Genomic DNA, 22,133 nt, shown 5'->3' with positions numbered 1-22,133 from the left:
TTTATTCTGTCCTGCATACTGCTCCATCTTGAATTCTCCCCCTTCAAATCCTTGCACAGCTGACTCTTTCTGTCAGTTTAGTCTCAGCTGAAATTGCTTCCTTAGAAGTCTTCACTGACCACTCAAGATAATACAACACTCCACCTCTTATTTTGTTTTCTTCATAGCACTTGTCTTTATCTGAGTCAACAGAACAACTTTCCTGCTCACTCACTTCTTTTCTTTCATCACCCTCTAGCAAATGTTCTGTGAGACCAAAGACTGAGGCTATCTTCTATACTTCTGTATATTTTAAAATTAAATAATTCTCTGACCTAAATTTAATTGCAAACTATTTGAATTTAATGGCAGGTTTATCTCATTTAATCAAGCCCCATATATAAAAATGATTTTTAAAATTTCAAAACTAGAAGCATTTGGGAAAGTTATTTACATTGGTTTTTCCTTTCCATAAAGAAAAAAATGAAATCTTAATTTGTAAAATAAATAGTTCAAAGTCAATTCATGGCAGCACATATTTAGATTCAAAAAGAAAGTTAAACATTTCATTATCAGAATATTTTAGGCTCGTTTCAAATGTAAATCAGGAGGATAATTGCCTTAATTCTCTGCACCATTTTGTATGATTAAGTATACTTAATGGGAGGCTTCAACAAAATTTGGCCATGACAGAAGTTGTCAGGCTTTGCTGTGCAGTTAATTTTGAGCACATTAACATTCTTCATATAGCTTTTTCTATTGCTATAAATTCAATCAGTTAAATTGAAATCCTTCATATTTAAGATCAGAGGAAGGATCATAAAGATTTTTATGAGAAAACTCAGAAAATAGTGACAGAACTAGAGTGTGTTTCCCAAATGTGACATTTCAGATCTTTGTCTCCAAAAATGACTGTTGGTTTCTTAATATACTAAAACCTACTCAAAAGCCAGATATATATTCTTATTACCACATATAGGAAAATTCTTCTTGGTATGTTTGACATATGCCTGTATTTGTTAAAGAATGGCATTGTCAAAACATTTTCTTTGTCATAGTTCAGAAATCAATAGCCTATTTCACTTTCATGTACCATTATTTTCTACAAAGACACAACAGAATTTGCTTCTGATGTGTATTTATGAATCAGTTCTGTGAAAATATGATTAACTCTGTTTTGCTTTTAATGGAAACAAAAATGTATTTTTATACATTGCTAAGTTTGTATTTTTCATTCTGTTTCTTCCTATTTTTATGCATTTAATTCCTACCCATTTTCCAGTATTCCATAATGTCCTAGTTCTCTTAATTGTTAGAACTTCAACTTCTTCAGGATGCCTGGTGATTACCACTCAGAACTCTTTTGCAATTGAGATCATTTACACTGTAAACTTTTTTAATCCATATATTAATTGTTACATTATAGTGTCCTTTATAATAACTACAGCTATAGATTTACATTCTGCTTCTTCGTAACTATTTAATCATTTACATTACAGGTACTCATATACATAGATATTTAAATAGATGTTTAGCTAGATAAGTAGAGATAAATAAAAGAGAAAAGAAAGAATTGATTAGATATTAGACTAATATAATGGTAGGCTGATAAACATTTTTATGTACTCTATAAGATGTTGTGAAGTCATGAAAAAGAAGTAATGAATGATATTGTTCAAGAATGCACTCAATTGTGAGTGATACTGACAAAATAATTTTTAAAAGAATATCTCTTAAGAGATAAATAAGTGAATATAAAAGAAAACCCATGATTAATACCCAGATCCAGTATGGTGAATCTCATACAAGCCTTACATTTCTAAAACTATAGTCTCCATGATGTAAATTTACAAGGTGAAATATCATGTCAATGACTATCCAATTGAGTGTATTGTCAGATTCTGGCTTTATGAACCATAAAGTTTCAATACGGAGGTAAAGTTATCAAAGTTGCCAAGTCTAAGATTATTATAATTTTAAAATCAAAATAGGGCCTCCCCAGTGGCGCAGCAGTTGAGCGCTGGGTTGCGAAGCTGCCCGCAGTCTCTGCCATGCCGGTTCGATCCCTGGCTGCTCCCCGGCCACCAGAGGAGGGTCCCACATGGCGTGCAGACCTCTCCTGCCACCCGCTGCTCCCCTCAGCAGTGTACTTAAGACCTTCTGCCTGCTCTGCTCCCCGCTCTGGCTCTGGTGAATGCTCTCACCCTCCCGCGCTTCTGACAGTACCCAGTGCTTGTATAAATAAATAAATAAATCTTTAAAAAAATAGCTAAAAGAAAATATATGTAGTGGGGTTTCTATTTAAAAAAAAAACCTAAAAAAAAACTAAAAAAAATAAATAAATAAAATCAAAATAAGTTCTGTTCAAATTGATTAATTTTTTCCAGGTTTGATTAATGTCTAATTTACCTGTTGTTCACTTGTCTTTTTAAGGGCTCATTCATAATCAGGTATTTATTGTGAAGCATTCAAAATAAAATTCTAACACATTTATTTTGGAAAAATAGTGTCTCCTACAGTCACCTTAATTAAATACCATTGTACAGCTCTCACTGACCCAATGTTTATAATATTTGGAAATTAGATACATAATGACACAATCTTTAGAAGCAATGTCTAAGTTATCCCTTACCTGAGGATTTATTTTGTGATTTCAATTAAACAAACCCAACTTTGAATAAAGAGATAAATTTAAACAATCATTTAAGGCAGATAAGTGGTCCCAATGTCCAAAAACCTAATTGTAAACACAAAAGCTAAAAAAACTAAGCTATTTGCAAAGTGTTTAAGGTTCACCCTTAAAATAGGTAACCAGTATTTTTCCTTTTCCTACTGGCTTATTTCAGTGAACATAGTAACTTCTAGTTCCATCCACATTGCTGCAAATGGCATGAGTTTATCATTTTTGATTGCTGAATAATATTCCATTGTGTATACATACCACATCTTCTTGATCCAGTCATCTATTTGTGGGCATTTGGGTTGTTTCAAGGTTTTACTTATTGCAAATATTGCTGCAATAAACATAGGGGTGCAGGTATTCTTTTGGATCAATGTTTTTGCATCCTTTGGGTAAATCCCTAGGGGTGGGATTGCCAGGTCATATGGTAGTTCCATTTTTAGTAGACTGAGGAACCTCCAGACAGCTTTCCATAGTGGTTGGACCAGTTTGCACTCCCAGCAATGTAGGAGAGTTCCTTTTTCACCACATCCTTGCCCACATTTGTTGTTGTTTGTTTTTTTGACATGTGCCATTCTTACTGGTGTAAGGTGGTATCTCAGTGTGGTTTTAATTTGCATTTCCCTAATTATAAGGGATGTTGAACATTTTTTCACTTATAGCAGGAATATAGGGGAACCAAATAAGACACTAGTGTAAAAAATAATAACATTACAAAACACAACAAAGCAAAAACGGACAATTATAAATCAGAGACATCCTGCAGGGGAGGAGGAGGAAGAGAAATCAGAGGGAGGGAGGAAGGAGCACAGGGGACTGAGGTGATTGTGCACGGGTGCATTGGTGAAGGAAACTCTATGGGGACTACACTTGAGGAGGTGGGGGAAGCCAATGTTGTTTAAAAATGAACAATGATGTAAAAAATTTAAAAAATTTAAAAAATTTAAAAAAACAAAATAAAATAGGTAACCAGAGAGGTTTGCTAAAATAATTATTAACATTGGTTTATATTCTTTTTGTAGATTATATATAAGCATGATCTTATTCTCTTTTAAAGAAAAGGCTAAGGATACAAACTTTCATTGATAAGATGATACTAAGTAGCTAGGGCAGGAGCAGTGTCTAAAGAGAATTAATGGCCAACTCTATCCAGTGAGCCAGGAAGAACTGTCAAGTGCAGGTCGGCAACACCCTGGGAAGACCTGTGCAGGCAGGGAGGAAAACAGACCCTCTCCCCAACTTGCAGTGGCCAAAAAGGCAACACCCTGGGTGTGCCGGTGGGGATGGGGGGTGATGAATGACTCCCTGATCACCATGGCAACACTTGTCCTTATGGCCATGATAAGTCTACCAACAGCCATATGGTGACTAAAAACTACCCCTGATGGAAGTGCTGAGCATGGCCCCAGTCACATCTGTTTCCCAGAATGGGATCAAGTGCCCCACGAGAGGGGGGCAGGCATTCCTCAGCACACTGCCTTCTCAGTTCTTTTTCCTGAGTGTGTTTATGTCCTGTCTGTTATAAATGTGTTTTGCTTCTGTCAAGATTGGCTCTGAATTCTTTCCTAGATGGAGTGAAAACTGAGGACCTCTCAAATGGGTCAAACAGGAAACAATGACTCCCTTCTAAGATATAAATTATAGGATAGTGATTATAGCACAAGGTATTTAAAATTTGCCAAGAGAAGGTCATGGGTTCTTACACAAAAGAAAAAAAAAAAAGAAGAAAGGGGCCTCCCTGGTGGAGCAAAGTGTTAAGTACAGCACTGTGAAGCTATTCGCAGACACTGCAGCATCAGTTCAATCCCAGCCAGCCAGTGAGCTACCCACATGGGGTGCAGCAGACCTCTCCAGTCTTGCCCACTGCTCCCCTCAGTAGTGTATTTCAGTAGTCTGCCTGTTATGTTCCCTGCTCTGTCTCTGGTGAATCCTCTCACCCCCCACACCTAAGCCTGTACCCAGTTCTTGTATGCATAATTAAATCTTTTTTTTTTAAGATTTATTTATTTATTTATACAAGCACTGGTACAGGCAGAAGTGCGGGAGGGTGAGAGAATTCACCAGAGCCAGAGTGGGGAGCAGAATAGGCAGACTGATGAAATACACTGCTGAGGGGAGCAGTGGGCACAGCAGGAGAGATCTGAGGCCCAGGATGGAACAGGAGCTTCAGAGACTGCAGGCAGCTTCACAGCCCAGTGCTCAACCACTGTGCCACCAGGGGAGGCCCATAATTCTTTTTAGAAAAAAAAGATGACTGTGTCAAAGGATGTTAATTAGCTTTCACATACTCATTTCACTGTATCTGTGGTAGTCATTTTACTATCTCTATATGTCAAGTCATCACATTGTGAACTTCAAGTATATACAATTTTTATTTGACAATCAAATCTCAATAGAACTGGAGGAAAGAGGCTAGGAAATCACTATATTATCATTAAGAGAGTGCTTTATCCCATTCAAAGAAAAGTGTTCCACAAACTATCTCCACTAAAACTGTGGCTAACACATGAACTCAGATTAAGGCTCACTTCCTTGAAATATTTCTCTTATAGCCTACTTTCTATAAATGGCCAAATAAAAACAGTCAAGTTTTATACACTGACAGAATCCAAAAATCCATGCCCAGATTTGCATGAATCAAGTTTTCAAAAAGGTAATGAAAAAAAAAAAAAAGGTAATGAACTCAACTAGAAATAACTAGATTTTTGTCTAAATTGCTGACATTTTCATTGATCAAATATGAATAGTGCGCACATTTCTAGAAAATTCATTACTTTCTTTTAAGACTTTCAGAAACCTGGATACTACAATCCTCCAAAATTCTACAAATTCTTTGCTTCATTTACCACACTATTCTGTTCAATAGGAAACCCTGCCTTCCATTTTTCTATTTATTATGTCAGTTCTCATTTCTTTTCTACTTCATTGCTTGCACAATTTGGAAATAAATGGATTTCACATCATAAGACATTTCATTTGGTTATGTTTCTCAGATAAATATACTGCTATTTTTATTGTAATTTGGAAAGAAAAAAATTGAGTCACTTAAAATAAATTCCATCTTCCTGTTGATTAAAATGTTAGTTTTGATAAAGCAGCTTATTTTTAGGGATAATGGTAATAAAAAAGTTAACATTTCCATAGTATCATGCAGTATATAAAATACTCCAATAAATATTATCTCAAACCAGATAGCTGTCCTGAGAGGTCAATTGTTTAAATAAAAAAGCAAGGGTATTAAAAGTAATTGGGCTAAGCTATACTGAGAATCTGGTCTAAAGTAGAGAGATCTATAGCTAACTAGATATTATCATTTATATTTTCTCTTCATTTTGTATCTTTGGAGGATGCCTGTCGAGTATATGTGTTTGTTAAAATATTTTAACATTTTTGAGGATGTACAGTTAACACACACTGAACTTCATGTATTGTTCATTCAATTGAACAATTCATATTGTTCCATTAAATAAGTTTTGGCATTGCCTCCAAAAGTTTTTACATGACTCTTTGTAATCTCTTCCTCCAATTGTCCTCTCCCACCTTAATTCACTATTCCTAGACAACTTATCTGTTTTCTGTCATTAATAATTAGCTTGCATTTATTAATATCTTATATAAATGGAGTCATACTGTATGTAATGTTATTGTCTGGCTTATTTCACTATTTTAATTGTTTCAATATTCACAGTGGTAAGGGGATAGTGATAGTTCATTCCAATATCTAAGTAACATGCTATGTACGAATAAACCAGATTATTCACTCTCTCACGGATATCTGCTTTGTCTGTGTCTTTGGTAAATAAAGGTGCTATTAACATGTCTGTATGTATATATGCTTTTCTTTCCCTTGAATAAATAAATACAATATAATACATATACAAAGTATGTAGATTAGTTCTACATCCTCACTAACATGGTGCTTTTCAATTTCAGCAATTCTATGTGAAGTGTTACCTCATTATGGTTTTAATTGGATATCTCTAATAACTAATTCACCAAGGGTTTTCTCTTGTTAAGGCCTTTTTTTTAAAAAAGATTCTATTTATACAAGAACTGGGGTAGAGGCCAGATGTGCAGGAGGGTGAGAGGATTCACCAGAAACAGAGTGGGGAACAAAACAGGCAGACTGACTGAAATACTGTGCTGAGGAGAGCAGTGGGTGAGACAGGAGAGGTCTGCCGCGCCATGTGGGTTGCCCCGTGGCCAGCGGGGATAGAACAGGCACTGCAGAGGCTGTGGACAGATTTGCATGAATCAAGTTTTCAAAAAGGTAATAAAAAAAAAATAGGTAACCAGAGAGGTTTGCTAAAATAATTATTAACATTGGCCTTTCTTAGTGAAGTGTCCATTCATATGTTTGAGTCATTTTTTGTTGGTTTGATTGTTTTCTTCTCACTGAATTTTAAGTCTTTTCTTTTTCCAGATACATTATCAGATATATTATTTGCTAACAATTTCTTCTTTTCAGTGATTTTCATTCTCTTAATTGTGGATCTGAGGAACAAAAGTTCTTCATTTTGATGAAGTCCAGTTTATCAATTTGTACTTTTATGTGTTATCTAGTGAAAGGTCATAAACATTTTTCTCATGTTTATTTTAGAAGTTTACATTTTGAAGTAGAATTTTATTTAGTGTGAAGTATAGTTTTAAGATAAAATTGTCTACATGGATATCCAGTTGTTCCAGCATTATTTATTGAAAAATATCATCTTTCCTCCACATTTGAATAGTGTTTTGTGCATTTACTTATTTTTAAAAAGATTTATTTTTATTTATGCATGCAAGAACTGCATTGTGGGTCAGAGGCATGGGGTGAGGGGGGTGAGAGGATTCACCGGAGACAGAGTGGGGAGCAGAACAGGCAGATCTACTGAAATACACTGTGGAGGGGAGCAGTGGGTGAGGCAGGAGAGGTCTTCTGGGCCATGTGGGTAGCTCCCTGGCCGGGGATCTAACTCGTGCTGCAGTGGTTGCTGATAGCTTCATAGTGCTGAGACTTAATCCCTTGTGCCACCATGGAAGCCCATTCTGTAGATTTTGATACACAAGGCCCTTTATTAGGTTCAGGAAATTGCTTTTTATAATTAATTTTATCTGTTTTTCTTCCTTTTTTTTGGTCTTAATGTGGTTTTTTTCAAGTACTTTGTGCATATATTTAGATGATTATTTGACTTTCTTTTGGCTTTTAAGATGGTGAATTATATGGATTGATTTTATATGTTAACTCAATCTTCCATTGTTGGGATGAACTTCAGGAATGTATAGTACTTTATATATTCAGAAGATCAGATTTGCTAAACTTTTACTTAGAATGTTTCTATCCATGTTTATAAGGTGCATTGTATTGTAGGTTTTTAGTCTAGTAATGCCTCTTTCAATTTTGCTACTTAAGTAATGCTGACCTCGTAGGAGGTGATTTCTCCTCAATTTTCTGGAAGTTTGTATAGAATTGACCTTATTTCTATGCAAAACATATAATAAAATCCGCCAGCATTTCCCTAGTGAAATCTATTTTTTAAACTACAACTTTAATTTCTTTACTAGGGCTATTTGGTTGATCTATTTCCTCTTATGAGTTTTGATAGTGTGTGTCTTTTAAGAAAGCTGTCTATTTTATCAATGTTGTCAAATTTATTGTCAAAGGGCTGTTAATAATACTACTTTATATCTCTTCAGATGTCTGTAGAACCCATAATATTGATACCTTTCTCAATTCCAGCATTGGTAATTTGTGTCTATTTTTCCTATTATATTTGGTAAGAAATTTATCTGCTTTATTGATCTCAAGGAAACAGCTTTGGGTTTCATTGTTTTTATATAAATGTTTCCTCTTTTACATTTCATAATTTATGCTTCCATTTTAATTACTTCTTTTTTCTTATATATTTTAAATTCACTCTCCTCCTTTGTTTTGGCTCCAGAAGGTAGAAGCTGAATTCATTGATTTTAAATCTTTCTTGTTTTCTTATTTTATATATTTTCTTATTTCAATAAATTCCCCTTAAGTATTGCTTTAGTGGCACCAAAAACTTTGATATGCTGTATTTTCATTTTCATTTAGTTTAAGAAAATGTTAACATCACTTTTTTTAAAGATTTATTTATTTATGTATATAAGAACTGGGGTACAGACCAAAGGTTTGGGGGGTGAGAGGTTTCACCAGAGACAGAGTGGGGAACAGCTCTACAGAAGAAGCAGATCTACTGAAATACACTGCTGAGGGGAGCAACGGGCGAGACAGGAGAGGTGTGCTGTGCCATGTGGGCAGCTCCCTGGCTGGGGATCGAACTCGTGCTACAGAGGCTGTGGAATGCTTCATAGTGCTGATGCTTAACCCCTTGCACCACCAGGGAAGCCCTAATATCACTTTTGACTTCCTTGATCCATGGGCTATTTAGAAGTATATTATGTCGTTTCCCAATATTTACTCTACCAAATGCCACAAATTACTCTGACTGGAAAGTACAGGCACTATTCCTGCTCATAAGGCAATGAGAATTCTAATCTTCCCGATGATTATTTTCTGGACGCTGGGTCATTTTTAATCTTTCATACACACTCACACATATACATATAGATATACATATACATGATTACATACATACACATACAGCACACACACACACGCTGCTCAATGCTCAATATTCCCTGAGTTCTCTGTGGCAGCTCTCTCCTCTCCAGAATGCTTCCCATCAAACTCTAACTGCCCTGCTCTCTTCAAATACTGAGCTCTATCTCCTCAACTCAGGAACTCCCCTATGCCTCCATGGCTCCTCCTTCTGTTGATGAAGTTTAGACACTTCCTCAAGACAATATGTGGAAGCAATTATAGGATCTTGCTTATTTCTCACCTCTTAAATGCCAATATCTTGAAACTCTTATTTCATATATTTCATCTACTTTTTACTGAATCAAGTTTGTGTGTGCATGCATTAATCCAGTACTTGCTAAGCCAAGTCAAAATATACTTCTTTAACAATCAGTTGTTATTTTTAAATTTCTTTATAAGTAAAAATTTTATATTCTAGGATGTTAGTTATTTCGAAGGATGTTACAGTATAGGAAGAAAACATTTCTTTATTTTCTAAAAAGTAATCTATATTTTGAGCAAGGGAGTTTTGACTAATAGAGCAGTTTTACTCTATTTGTATTGCATATTCTAGTTATAAAGGGTTTTTTCATATACATGCTCTTATTTGATTATGTATGGCTAAGGCTAGATAATTAGTAGAAAGGCAGTTAGTATGCGATGCTCAAGAGGGTCAGGATTGGCTTAATTGTAAAGTAGATGGTGCTTTCATTAGTAAATCTATATGGGTGTCATCATGTGATTAATTATTTTATATGAATAGTCATCTCTGATTTCTTCCTATCTAAAATTTCAATGCTACCACTCCCCAACATCTAATAGTTCATAAACATCTTCCCTTTTCTTCTTAACACTTATCACTAATATATTAATATATTTTATTTGTCTAGTATATATGTATTTTTTTCTAGTATCTGTTTCCTTCATTAAAAATAAGTTCTATGTAGACACAGTTTTATCTGTTTTGTTCACTACTGTATCTCCCACACTCCTATTGAGTAGGAACTCAATAAATAAGAAGTTATCATTTAAGTTTAGACCGTGTTCTTAGGATTTATATTATATTTATGTATAATAGAATGGAGAACAATATCTGAGACTAAGTTTTCAAGAGTTTCAGAATTTACATGTACATAGTCTCACTGCTATTAGATGTGTATTATCTACCACACTAAATATCTTCCTCAATTAGAGTACTGATTACTAAGCAAACATATTCATGTCATGGAAAGGAAAGCAACAGATGAATATAAAGAGTCTAATAAAATTAAAAACATGTTTTGTTTTTACTGAAAGCATATAGAGATTAAAGATAGCTTTAAAACATTTGAAAAACAGTCACTTAGGAGTACTTTATTTCTTAAAACTACCAAACCACCCATCATGGAAAACCTTCCAAGTCATTTTGCAGAGTTGTGATCATTTTTATGGCCACATTTCCTGCTCACCTTCTTCTAGTTTATCATATCATTCTACTAAAGTCTTCCCTAACACAACTTTCAATCACTCAGGTAAAGAACATCCTATCTGGGAACTACATGATGTGAGTTATCTGTTGGCAGATAACTAATTTAATTAGGTGAATAAGAATCTTAGGAAAGAAGGAAAAAGTGGATAATAGGGTCACAGATAATAGCAATATTGTTATGCTGATTTTTTTCCCTCAGGTATATCAAACCACAGCATCCAAGGGATATTGGTAAGTGAATGTGTAAATATGCTCATCATTACATCTAAGGGTAAAAATAATCTTTTTAAGGTTTTGAATATACTGTACTTACTTCTTCCCTTCCTCCCTACTTGCCTTCATTCCTTCTTTTTTAATATTTTCCCAAATGTCATCTCTATTTTTTCACTTTGAGAACTACAACAACCACCTAAGTTGTGTAAATATGTATGATCTACCTGATGGCCAGATGTTTACTGAGTATGGTACCATGTTTTCGGCGTAAATTCCATCAAACTATAAATATACAAACAAGTTAGTAGGAAGAAAATTTCATTAGCTAATGATGTTCTCACATATCAAGCACTAAGGAAGGCTATTAAGCAAAACAATTAATTGTATTACAACTCTACTCTAATGCTGCTAAAATAATTCAGATTAACCAAGAACCACCAAATTCCACATTATGTAAACTCAAAGTAATTCTTATTCTGAAATTTTGTGATTTTCTTATATAATATCTGATATATTTATGCAATGTTAGTGAAAAGCAAACCTTACTTGCCAAATGAGAAATTAAAAGTCATAACGCTTGAACTTTACAAATGAAAATATCCAAACTCTAATAATCCTATTGTACAAATACTTTTCAAAAATAATAGAGTTCTTTGATTATTTCAAGTTAAATTTCAGGAAGAGAAAAAGAAAAACAGTAGCATTATGAAATTAATTCATTTAAAATGATAATATATAGTTTGAACAAAAAAAAATACCACCATAATTTCTTAGCATGAAAGCACATTAATGTGTCCATATTTTAAATTTCTGAGAATAATAAAATATTAAAATTATTTATATGCTTCTTAGTAACATATATGAGGGATCGATTTTATTTACAAGGAAGGCCATCAATATGTGAACTTGCATTATTCAAACAACTGATTCATCAAACAATAATGTCTATGATAGTGAAAAAAGTCAAACTGCTTGCAGAATTATCAGAATTCCTCTGACCACAGTTTAATCTTGAAGTTATTTGAAAATAACCTTAGGCAGCACTGGCAAATTCAGATAACATAAACACTTCCAGGTTTCAGTTAAAAGCACAAAGTGATTGTTTAAGGTAATGCGTTATTTTAAAAATAAACCCCTTTTTTAATTTTAAAAACTCAAAGCTCTAATGTCTGCAGTATGAACAAAAGACTCACTTTGAAAACTTTTTCAAAAATACCAATATTTCCCGTTTAACAATAAATATTGCATGCAAAGAAATCTAGCAAAGCTTCTATTTCAATTAAGTATTAAATGCCCAACTACTCAGTATTTTGCATCACTTCACAGAAAAGTTTTGGCATTAAATTACTAGGTCTATATGTACATAATACAGCATAGTATGTTCAACGTCAAAAAATAAAGTAAGATGCAATTACCCTAAAAGACATTTCAAGATTCTCTCCACCCCAGATATCCATTCCTGCATCGTAAGTTCCTATCTCTTCAAAGTAGTTTCTGTCAATAGAAAATAGGCCACCAGCCATAGTAGGGGTCCTAGTTGAAAAAAAACAAAAAAGAAAAATATATCTTTTGAACACAATGTGTGGAATTTAATGAAACTGTAGCAAATATTTTAGAGACATTTTAAATTTAAAAAAGTAGTATTCAAAAATCTTAACTTAAAACAGAAAGACAAGGTGAAAGAGGTTTTAAACTTAGTAAGTAGCATTTTTTATTTCACATTTTCTTTAAAAAGCTAAACTTAATCTATGTTTTTCCTATATCTGATTAAATAAATATGATGGAAGACTATTTGCCATGTAAGATCGGTTATTCATATTGTTTCTAGAAGGCTTAGTAACATTAGTGCCTCTAGCACTGCCTCTAGCACTGGTCATGAAATTACCAGTTTTGATTGCTTTTCACCTACTTACTAATCATTTTCATGTGAATTCTAGAAATCTGTACACATGATTTCTCTATGGAAAAACATATAGCCTAAATAGGAAAAATATTAAATACTATAAAATATAAGCAACATATGTCTAATGACAACATACATTTTTAACATAGAAGCTTTTCATCTAATTGTTTATTCTTCTCTTTACCTAATTAAATTGATACAATGAATCATATACCCCAATAGGTAAATAACTCCATATGTTCTTCAGGTATTCAGAAGGCTTTATGACAGATTCTAAAATTTTCTTCTAGGAATAAGTTCCTTTTAGTTTTTACACTTGAAAGTCTCTAGAGAAGAAAGAAGTTAAATGTTGAAATGACTATTTGTTATTTTTAAAAAATGAAAACCAGTGGTTACTGTGAACTACACAAATCTTTCCAAATAAACTATACAAATTAAGACTAAGAGACCTATCTGTGCTGGCAATGATTATTTTTGAATGTTTGGATACCACTCTCTGCTGATTCAGATTTAATTGGCCTGGGGAGGGCCAAACCTTTGGTACTATGTCAAGTTCCCAGATAATTCTAATATGCTGCTAAAGGAGTGAAACCACTGATTTAGTAACTTAGATTTTGAATGCTAATCCATGTAGTCTGAGACTGAGAAAAATGTTTTGCTTTTCCCAAAATTATTTCTCCTGCCACAGAATATGCTCATGTCTTCTAATTGAAAAATACAGTTCATTTGAAAAACCACCAAATAATATTCTACTTGGATAGCTACCATATTGCAAAGTTCTCAATTTCTCCCAATGCTCTCACTGTTTTATACTCAGGTAATTAACTGTCCATCAGTTGGAGTATCAGAGCCTTGCTTAGTCTCAGAGCTGTTTTATTACTTCAGTCTTGCTGGGTTCCTATCATGAACGGTATCATTGACCTTCTGAGTTATAATGAGAAACACTAACAAAGCTAAACAGATGGTAATTACGGAGTATCCACGACCCTCACCTGATTGGAGTTTTAGAACCCTGACAATAAATATATAAGGTATTACAATGCCGGATAGCCTATTTAATGAAATGATGAACAGAAATTGCTGCAATTATCCTATCAGAATGCAAACAAGTGCTTACGAATGTTAAGTAATGTTTTTTTAATGATCATGTCAAAATGCCTATCCACCTCTCTTCTAATAAAATACTAATGCGTTTAACTTAAACACACATATTGAAATTCATCTTGCAGTTGATCACAATCCCTATAAATATGTAAGAAATGTAAAATAGATTATATGCTTAATCATAAGAATGTTTCACATGTTTCATTTAAGCTTGACAAAGTGTGCAAGTAAAATAAAATAAAATTATAATTTCTCAAAAAATACTCTATTTTCTGAAATAGATGCTCCTAGAGAGATTTCTTTGTATTTGAAATTTCAGAGGTTTTCTCAGTCTGGAGCCTGTGCCATAAATAATATCAGTTATAGCGAGCATTATGCAACATGTCCTGTTCTATGTTAACTGCTCTCTAATCTCCCTAAAGAACTATTTCAATAAGTCTGTGAGGACTTAAAGTGTTTAGGGTACCCAGAAAATTAAAGACCTTGATTATAGTTGAATTAGCTGAGATCATTTGCTTTGTGAGGTTGTGTCTATACAATGTCAAACCACCAACCAATTCAATCAGTTCTACTGGGGAACAAACAATCAGCCATTGGCCATGAGCATTACCTACAACACAAATCGGTGAAGACAAATTGAGTTAATAGAAGCTTAAGTACTTAGCACAGTGTCCTTCACATAGTAAATAGTTAATAAGATTGGGAGATAGAGCTTTGTTGTTGATGTTAATCATTCAAATAAAAGTCTTGAATGTGCTTCAGATTAATTGTAGCTCTCCATACACAAACTCTCATTGTGGAATTCAGGATAATTTGAAATTATTTCGTATCAGAGGTGTTGAAATCTGAAATTTTGCTGCTCTGAACACAACTTTCCATTTTACAGCCTCTCCAATTTTAATCCTATTGAAGCTGTTTTTTATCCTTCATGGATGTTATGGTTCCTAAGCTATCTCATATTCTCACATGATCATCATTTTTTTCCTATTTGTTTCCCTCCTCCTATCCCCTCTTCAAGGTTCTGCCAAGTCAGTAAAAAACTAGTTTAACATCCTAAGTTCTTTAGCCTTACATAATTACAGTTTTCTTTTTGAAAAATGTCATTACTTGTGTAAACTTACCCTTGCTTCATCCATTTCTGTTCCTAAGACCCACAGAATCATTGAAAACATGAGCTCAACTGAGTATATACTGCAGTCTCTGCTACTGATTCTGCTTAGTCCAAAGTAGCTAATAATCCTTTTCTTACATTTATTCACCTGTTTCTTTTTAAACTGAATCTTTTACAAAGTTTTCAACTCTTCTAAGATGAAGGAAATGTATAAAATCTAAATTCCCTCATTCATGAAATCTAAACTCCCTTAATTGGCACCTCAATATGTGCAGATGTCTACTAATAGCCTTTCATTCCTTAGAGAAAATAATATGTCCTTTCCTCTTATTGTGGGCTAGTGTCACTCTTTTGCCCTCGCACTTCTATTCTGACTACTCTTTTAGCCTCTTGCTCATTGACTATATTACATTTATGTTTTATGCCTCTGATTTCTAGATTGTTCCCTTGAGCTTACTAAACTGTTTCATTAAGTTCTATTCTAAGTTATAGTGCAGCTTCACTCCATCTCACTACTCAAACTAGGGACATATATTTCCTGTTTCATGTACTCCCTCAACTCCTCTTGACCTTCTAACAACAATCTGGATTTTGTTCCCACCTCTGCAATCACTTCTTTCTGAAAGGGTCCCATTGATTCTGAACTTCAATAGCTTTTCCTTAACTTCTTAAAAAAAATACAATTTATGAGCTTCCCAGCTTGAAATTCTTTTTACTCTTATTCCCATTGTGTTGTTTCACAGAAATCTTTCCTTCTACCAATTACACTATTCATTTTATGATTCTTATTTTGTTCCTTCTCTTGCGGCTGTCAGATCTTTATCAAGTTCTTAGTTTCACATCTGTTATATGAATACAATATATGACCATAACATTGTTTTGCAGAACTGTGCACTTAATACTTATCTTCTTTTGTCCCGAAATGTAGTCATCTTAAGGTTCTCTCAGTGGCACTTTTCTCTGGCTCTAATCTATCTGAACTCACTCATCATATGCCTTTAACTGTCCATCTCTATGAGGCTGACTGCTACTGTGATTTCCTTTCTCATTTCTTTCCTCATTGCATTGTTTATGCTTTTCTAATTATTCATGAGATTTTTTTATTTAAAAATGAGATCCACCTGCCTGCTTACTATAACACAGAAACCTAGCATTTACTACTTCTTTCATATTTTCCTCACTTTAAACATCCACATTGCCTTTGTAGCTCATTTCAGAGTAGTAAAATAAAATGATAAAACCATCTTTCTTCTTACACCCATTCAACCATTTCCCAAATAACTCTTGTTTTTCGAAGCATTTGTGACTTTTATCAATCTTCTGTTTATGATCGCTATGTGATTTTACCCTTATGTTTAACCATTTGTTACTGGAATCCTCTTGCTTCTAGAATCTGCTGCCTCTAAAATATAGTCTATAAACCACAACCAGATCTATTTCTTAAAATCAAAACCTGCTCCTCTAAAAAGGTTAACTGGCTATTCAAAACCTATTTTAAAGAACAAATTCCAGTTTCTCATTCTAGTATCAGTCATCTGGAATCATCCAAGGAGTTCCTCTACTCCTTTTAATTATTTCACTGTATTTAAAGTGTTTAACTGCTACTAATAAAGGTTTCACAATTTCCCACATTAATATATTTAATCACATCAATTTGTCACTTAGATCTCTATAAAAATTGGACTTAAGTTCAATAAGTTCAAACCTGCTACATTTTTAGGTCACTACACAGACCTTATATTCTATGCAGTCTGCTTCAGTGCGACCTTCCTCCCTCAGCCTTGTGCAATTTTCTCCTTCTCTTCTCCCATGTTCTATAGTCTTCTATTTCTGTTCTTTCAAGGCACTTGTGATCTCTTACTGAGTACTATATTTATTTCTATCTACATTTTACCACTTCTATAAGTATGCCCAAAATATAGGTTTAATTTTATTGGATGATTAGATGTTTATTGAATAAATGAAATCAACAAATGAACAATGTACCCCCATGGCCACAAAACAAACTGAGTTAAAATCAACTATCCTGCACCCCTATGTTTACTACAGTACTATTTACAGTAAGATATGGAAACAACCAAAATATCCAAAATTAGATGACTGCATCAAGAAAATGTGGTAAATGTACACAATGGAATACTATTCAGCAATCAAAAAAGATAAACATGCCAATTCACAGCAACATGGATGGAGCTAGAAGGGATCATGATGAGTGAAATAAGCCAGAAGGAAAAAGAAAAATATAGGAAGAAAATAGGGGAACCAAATAAGGGATCAGGAAAAAATAACAACACAACAATAATAACAATAATAATAACAACACAGCAAAATTAGCAGGCAACCATAAATCAGAGACATTCTGTGAGGGAGAGGGAGGAAAAGAGATCAAAATGGGAGAGAAGAACACAAGGGACTATGGTGATGGTTCACTGGTGAATTGGTGGTGGGAATTTTATGGGGAATACAATGATGTAAAAGATATAAATAAAAAATGTATATTAATAAAAAATTTAACTAAAATCAGCTATAATTTTATTTCTAAATTACAAAATAAAATTGCTCACAGCTGCTATTAATGACTAACAAAGATACTTTCTCTGGGTCCTGGATTTTAAAGGCCTTATCATCTAGGAGGAGTTTGGGAGATTGAACTTGATAGTATTTTAGAATTAAGGGTATAATGCTTTGGGACCATGAAGCATAGTAAAAGATTCCCCAAAAGTAAACAATCGACATGCAGAAATACTGATGCACTTTCACCAGATGCTGGTAAATCAAAATAAATTTATTGGCATGCATTTGATCTTTCCAAAATGCTAAAATGCAGTGCCATCATTTTCATTAAGAAGATAATATGTTCTGTATTTCTCACCATGATAACCATCATGTGTGTGAAAAGCACATAACAGTAAAGAAAATCTAAGAAGCAACCAAGTTTAGTTTTAGGAGGATGGCTTTGTATCTAGATTGATTTGGTTCAAAACTGAATCCCACAGTGTAATCTTCAGGCACTCAAACTCTATGTCTCAAGTTTATCATCTATAAAATGGGAATATACTACATGTTGATGCACAGACTAGCAACAGCACAAAGCAAATATTACATATTTTATATATTAATTTAATAAGAGGAACATATATATTGCCAAGATTATAATAATCTTTTTTTATACTCAGAGTTCAACTAATTTTAATAGAATTGTAATATTTTAAAGATTTAAAATTCTTGCAGATTTGGTCAATCAAATATTGTGGCAATGTATTAAATTAGTTATTCAATGATCTAAAGTATTTAGTCAGCCTAGTTAAAAAAAAAAAGAAAGAAAACAACTCCCTCACTGCTACCACTTTCTTTCATATTTTGAAACTCTCTTATTTCCTTTCCCTCCACACTCTCCACTCCTGTTTCTTCTCTTCCCTTCGCCTTGAAGTTTCTGCAACACATTTTCCTGTGACTATTAGCACTATTCTTAAAACAATATAAAATTATGAAAACATTTCTTCTCACTAATTTTGCTTTTTTATACATCAGGATTTTATGTAGCATTGCTTGGCAAAAACCTAAGTTTGCTAGTGAAAAAAATATAAAGATTTGAGACAGTGAAGCTCAGCTTTAGGTTCTTATTTGCAATGGTCAAATATCACAATATTTAAGTGTTATTGTTTAGCTCTATATTAATAATATTTCTCATGTATTATATTACAAGTGTAAGTGATAGACATACATATTTGATTATTCATATAATCTGAATCATGAATAACTCATATGTTCACATAATTTTGATTTTTAAAGTCAAACTATAATAGCTGTATTTGGTTACCATTTTGAGGTTTAGAAACCTAAGGAGAATTGGATGCTGTGAGGTTCTCTCCTTTCTTCCTTTTTATAATCCACTATTCCCAATAGAAAGGAGAAGAGAAAGAAAGCAAAGTCATAAATGCTTTTATTCAAATATTCAAAATTTTATTCAAATATTTTATGCTAAATATTCAAATGTGATAAAGATTTCTGCAGAAAAATAGGAAGTTTAATGGAATATTGTGCATTATGACATTTATTTGAACATGTATTTGAGTAAGAACATGCAGTTTTCTGTAGATAAAAACAGTTAATTTAACAATTTATGCTGGCTTATGCTCTAAGCAGCAAAGCTTACAGAGTCTATAAGACACATATAGTTTCAAGGCTACTTTTTTATAGGGTAAAGAAAACTTGAAGTTCTGCCTAGCATGGGCTACTGATGAGTTTTTTCTGCCAAATAACTCATTCACCTATAAGTATTAGAATCAAATACCTTTAAAGACCTTTTTTTTTAAAGGAATAGTTATATTTTCCTTAATCCTTCTATAATACTCACAACCTGATTAAACCCTAAGTTTCTAAGAGAAGGTATATTAGTTAATACAAATTTTAATATTTCCTTTCACTTTCATTTCTTGTTTAAGAGGGGTGGAAAGAAATAATGGGGCTAATTAGAGACAGATGTTTTAAAATTCTTTGATTAATATCATAAAATTACTCTTTACAATTTTTTTAAAAAGATTTATTTATGCATACAAGACCTAGGGTGTCGGCTAGCGGTGTGGGGAGTGAGAGGATTCATCAGAGACAGAGTGGGGAGCAGAACAGGCAGATCTACTCTGAAATAACACTGTTGAGGGGAGCAGTGGGCAAGACAGGAGAGGTCTGCTGCGCCATGTGGGTCATCTCTCTGGCTGGGGATCGAACTCATGCTGCAGTAGCTGCAGATTGCAACATAGTGCTGATGCTTAACCCCTTGAGCCACCAGGGAGGCCCTCAGTTTACAAATCTTATATTTAATTCATCACATTTAAATCTTACTGAACTACCCATTTTAATCTCATATCAAGAAACTGTTAATAAAACATTGTAAGTTATTCCCTAAACCAACCACTAGTCAGTAATATAATATGTGAAATTTTCTACAAAGAATATAGGTCACAGATTTCAACTAAGGCAGGATAGTTGTTCTCTCAAAATCAATGTTTGATGCTATATTTTAAAATTGTATTACTTTTAATTGAAGTCACATTGGTTTATAATCATGTATAAGATTCATGGGTATAGGTCACACCTCTTCAGATATGTGTTACCACATTACACCCACCACCAAAGCACCAATAATCCACTGGGCTCCTTCCCTACTATGTTTCTGTGTGTTTCACAGACCACATACCCCTCTAGAAGCTTTAACACTATATTTAGATTTTTAGTATATGTTTGTAGTAGCTTTCTCTGTTCTTATGTTTTATTTCTTTATATTCTACATAAAAATAAAATCATCACTCCCTAAGTAGGGTGTCTTATGGGTTAATGATAGTTTCTTTTGCTAGGCAGAGACTTTTTAGTTTTCTATAATCACATTTTTTTAACTTTTGTTTTTGTTTCCCTTGCTGAAAGAGAAGAGTTCCCAGACATATCACTAAGGCTAATGTCATGGAGAGCTTTGCCTATTTTTTTTCTATGTATTTTATGGTTTTAGATCTTATATCCAATCTTTAATGAGTTAATTTTTGCATACAGTGTGAGACAGTGGTCTAGTTGCATTCTTTTGTATATGGCTGTCTAGTTTTCTCACCACCAATTGTTGAAGAGTCTATCATTTCTCCATTGTATACTCTTGGTGCTTGGTCATAAAATCACTATCCATGTAAGTGCTGCTTTATTTTTGGACTCTTAGTTCTACTCCATTGGTCTTTGTATCTGTTTTTATTTCAATACCAAACTGTTTTGATTTCAAAAGCTTTGTGGTATAGTCAGAAGTCAGGGAGTAAGTATGATGCCTCCATTCTATTTGAGTCAAGACTGCTTTAGCTATTTGGGGTCTTCTGTGGTTCCATGAAAAAAAAAGAAGGGAATGGAGGCATCAGACTCCCAGACTTCAAACTATACTACAAAGCCATAATCATCAAAACTGCATGGTATTGGAACAAGAACAGACATACAGACCAATGGAATCGAATAGAAAATCCAGAAATAAACCCACAGATTTATGGTCAACTAATCTTTGACAAAGGAGCAAAGACTATGCATTGGAGCAAAGAAAGTTTGTTCAATAAATGGTGCTGGGAAAACTGGGTCGCTACATGCAAAAGAATGAAGCTTGACCACCACCTCACACCATACACAAAAATCAACTCAAAATGGATTAAAGAACTAGACATAAGACCTGAAACCATAAAATATATAGAAGGAAATATAGGCAAAACACTACGTGATTTGCACATCAAAGACATCTTTACAGACACATCACCCAAAGCAGTGATAGTGAAGGCAAAGATAAACAGCTGGGACTATATCAAATTAAAGAGCTTTTGCACAGCAAAAGAGACAATAACAAAAACAAAGAGAAACCCCACCAACTGGGAGAACATTTTTGCACCCAACACTAATGATAAAGGACTGATCACAAAAATCTGCAAAGAGCTGATGAGACTCAACAACAACAAAGAAAATAATCCAGTCAAAAAATGGGCAGAAGAGCTTAAAAGAAACTTCTCTGAAGAGGAAATGCAAATGGCCAACAGGCATATGAAAAAATGTTCAACATCACTTGTCATCAGGGAAATGCAAATCAAAACTACCATGAGATACCATCTTACACCAGTGAGAATGGCACATATTAAAAAAACTAGCAACAACAAATGTTGGCGAGGGTGTGGAGAAAAAGGAACTCTTCTGCACTGTTGGTGGGAGTGCAAACTGGTCCAACCACTGTGGAAAGCTGTGTGGAGATTTCTGGACCTACTAAACATAGAACTTCCATATGACCCAGCAATTCCACTCCTAGGTATTTACCCAAAGGACACAGAAACATCAATTCCAAAGAACACCTGCACCCCTATGTTTATAGCAGCACTGTTTACAATAGCTAAGCTTTGGAAACAACCCAAATGCCCAAAAATAGATGACTGGATCAAGAAGATGTGGTACATATATACCATGGAATATTACTCAGCATTCAAAAAAGATAAACACATGCAATTTGCTGCAACATGGATGGCGCTGGAAGGGATCATGCTCAGCGAAATAAGCCAAAAAGAAAAAGAAAAATACCGGATGGTC

At 33.8% G+C, this 22,133-nt stretch overlaps 1 protein-coding gene across 3 annotated transcripts in view; it reads right to left on the bottom strand.

The window, feature by feature from the left end:
* The window catches only part of GALNT13 (polypeptide N-acetylgalactosaminyltransferase 13), a gene marked incomplete at its 3' end in the record, with an annotated part of 409,461 nt that overhangs the window by 148,788 nt on the left and 238,540 nt on the right, over positions 1-22,133 (bottom strand). For all 3 annotated transcript variants that reach the window (XM_084243604.1, XM_084243602.1, XM_084243603.1), the window contains exon 6: positions 12,345-12,462. In XM_084243604.1, the coding sequence (XP_084099730.1) occupies positions 12,345-12,462 (118 nt within the window). The remainder of the gene's footprint in view (positions 1-12,344; positions 12,463-22,133) is intronic.

The sequence above is a fragment of the Talpa europaea genome (genome assembly GCF_964194135.1).
Source record: "Talpa europaea genome assembly, chromosome: 1".
NCBI lineage: Eukaryota > Metazoa > Chordata > Mammalia > Eulipotyphla > Talpidae > Talpa > Talpa europaea.
The sequence above is the reverse complement of the archived record's forward strand: the minus strand, read 5'-3'. Positions and strand labels throughout refer to the sequence as shown.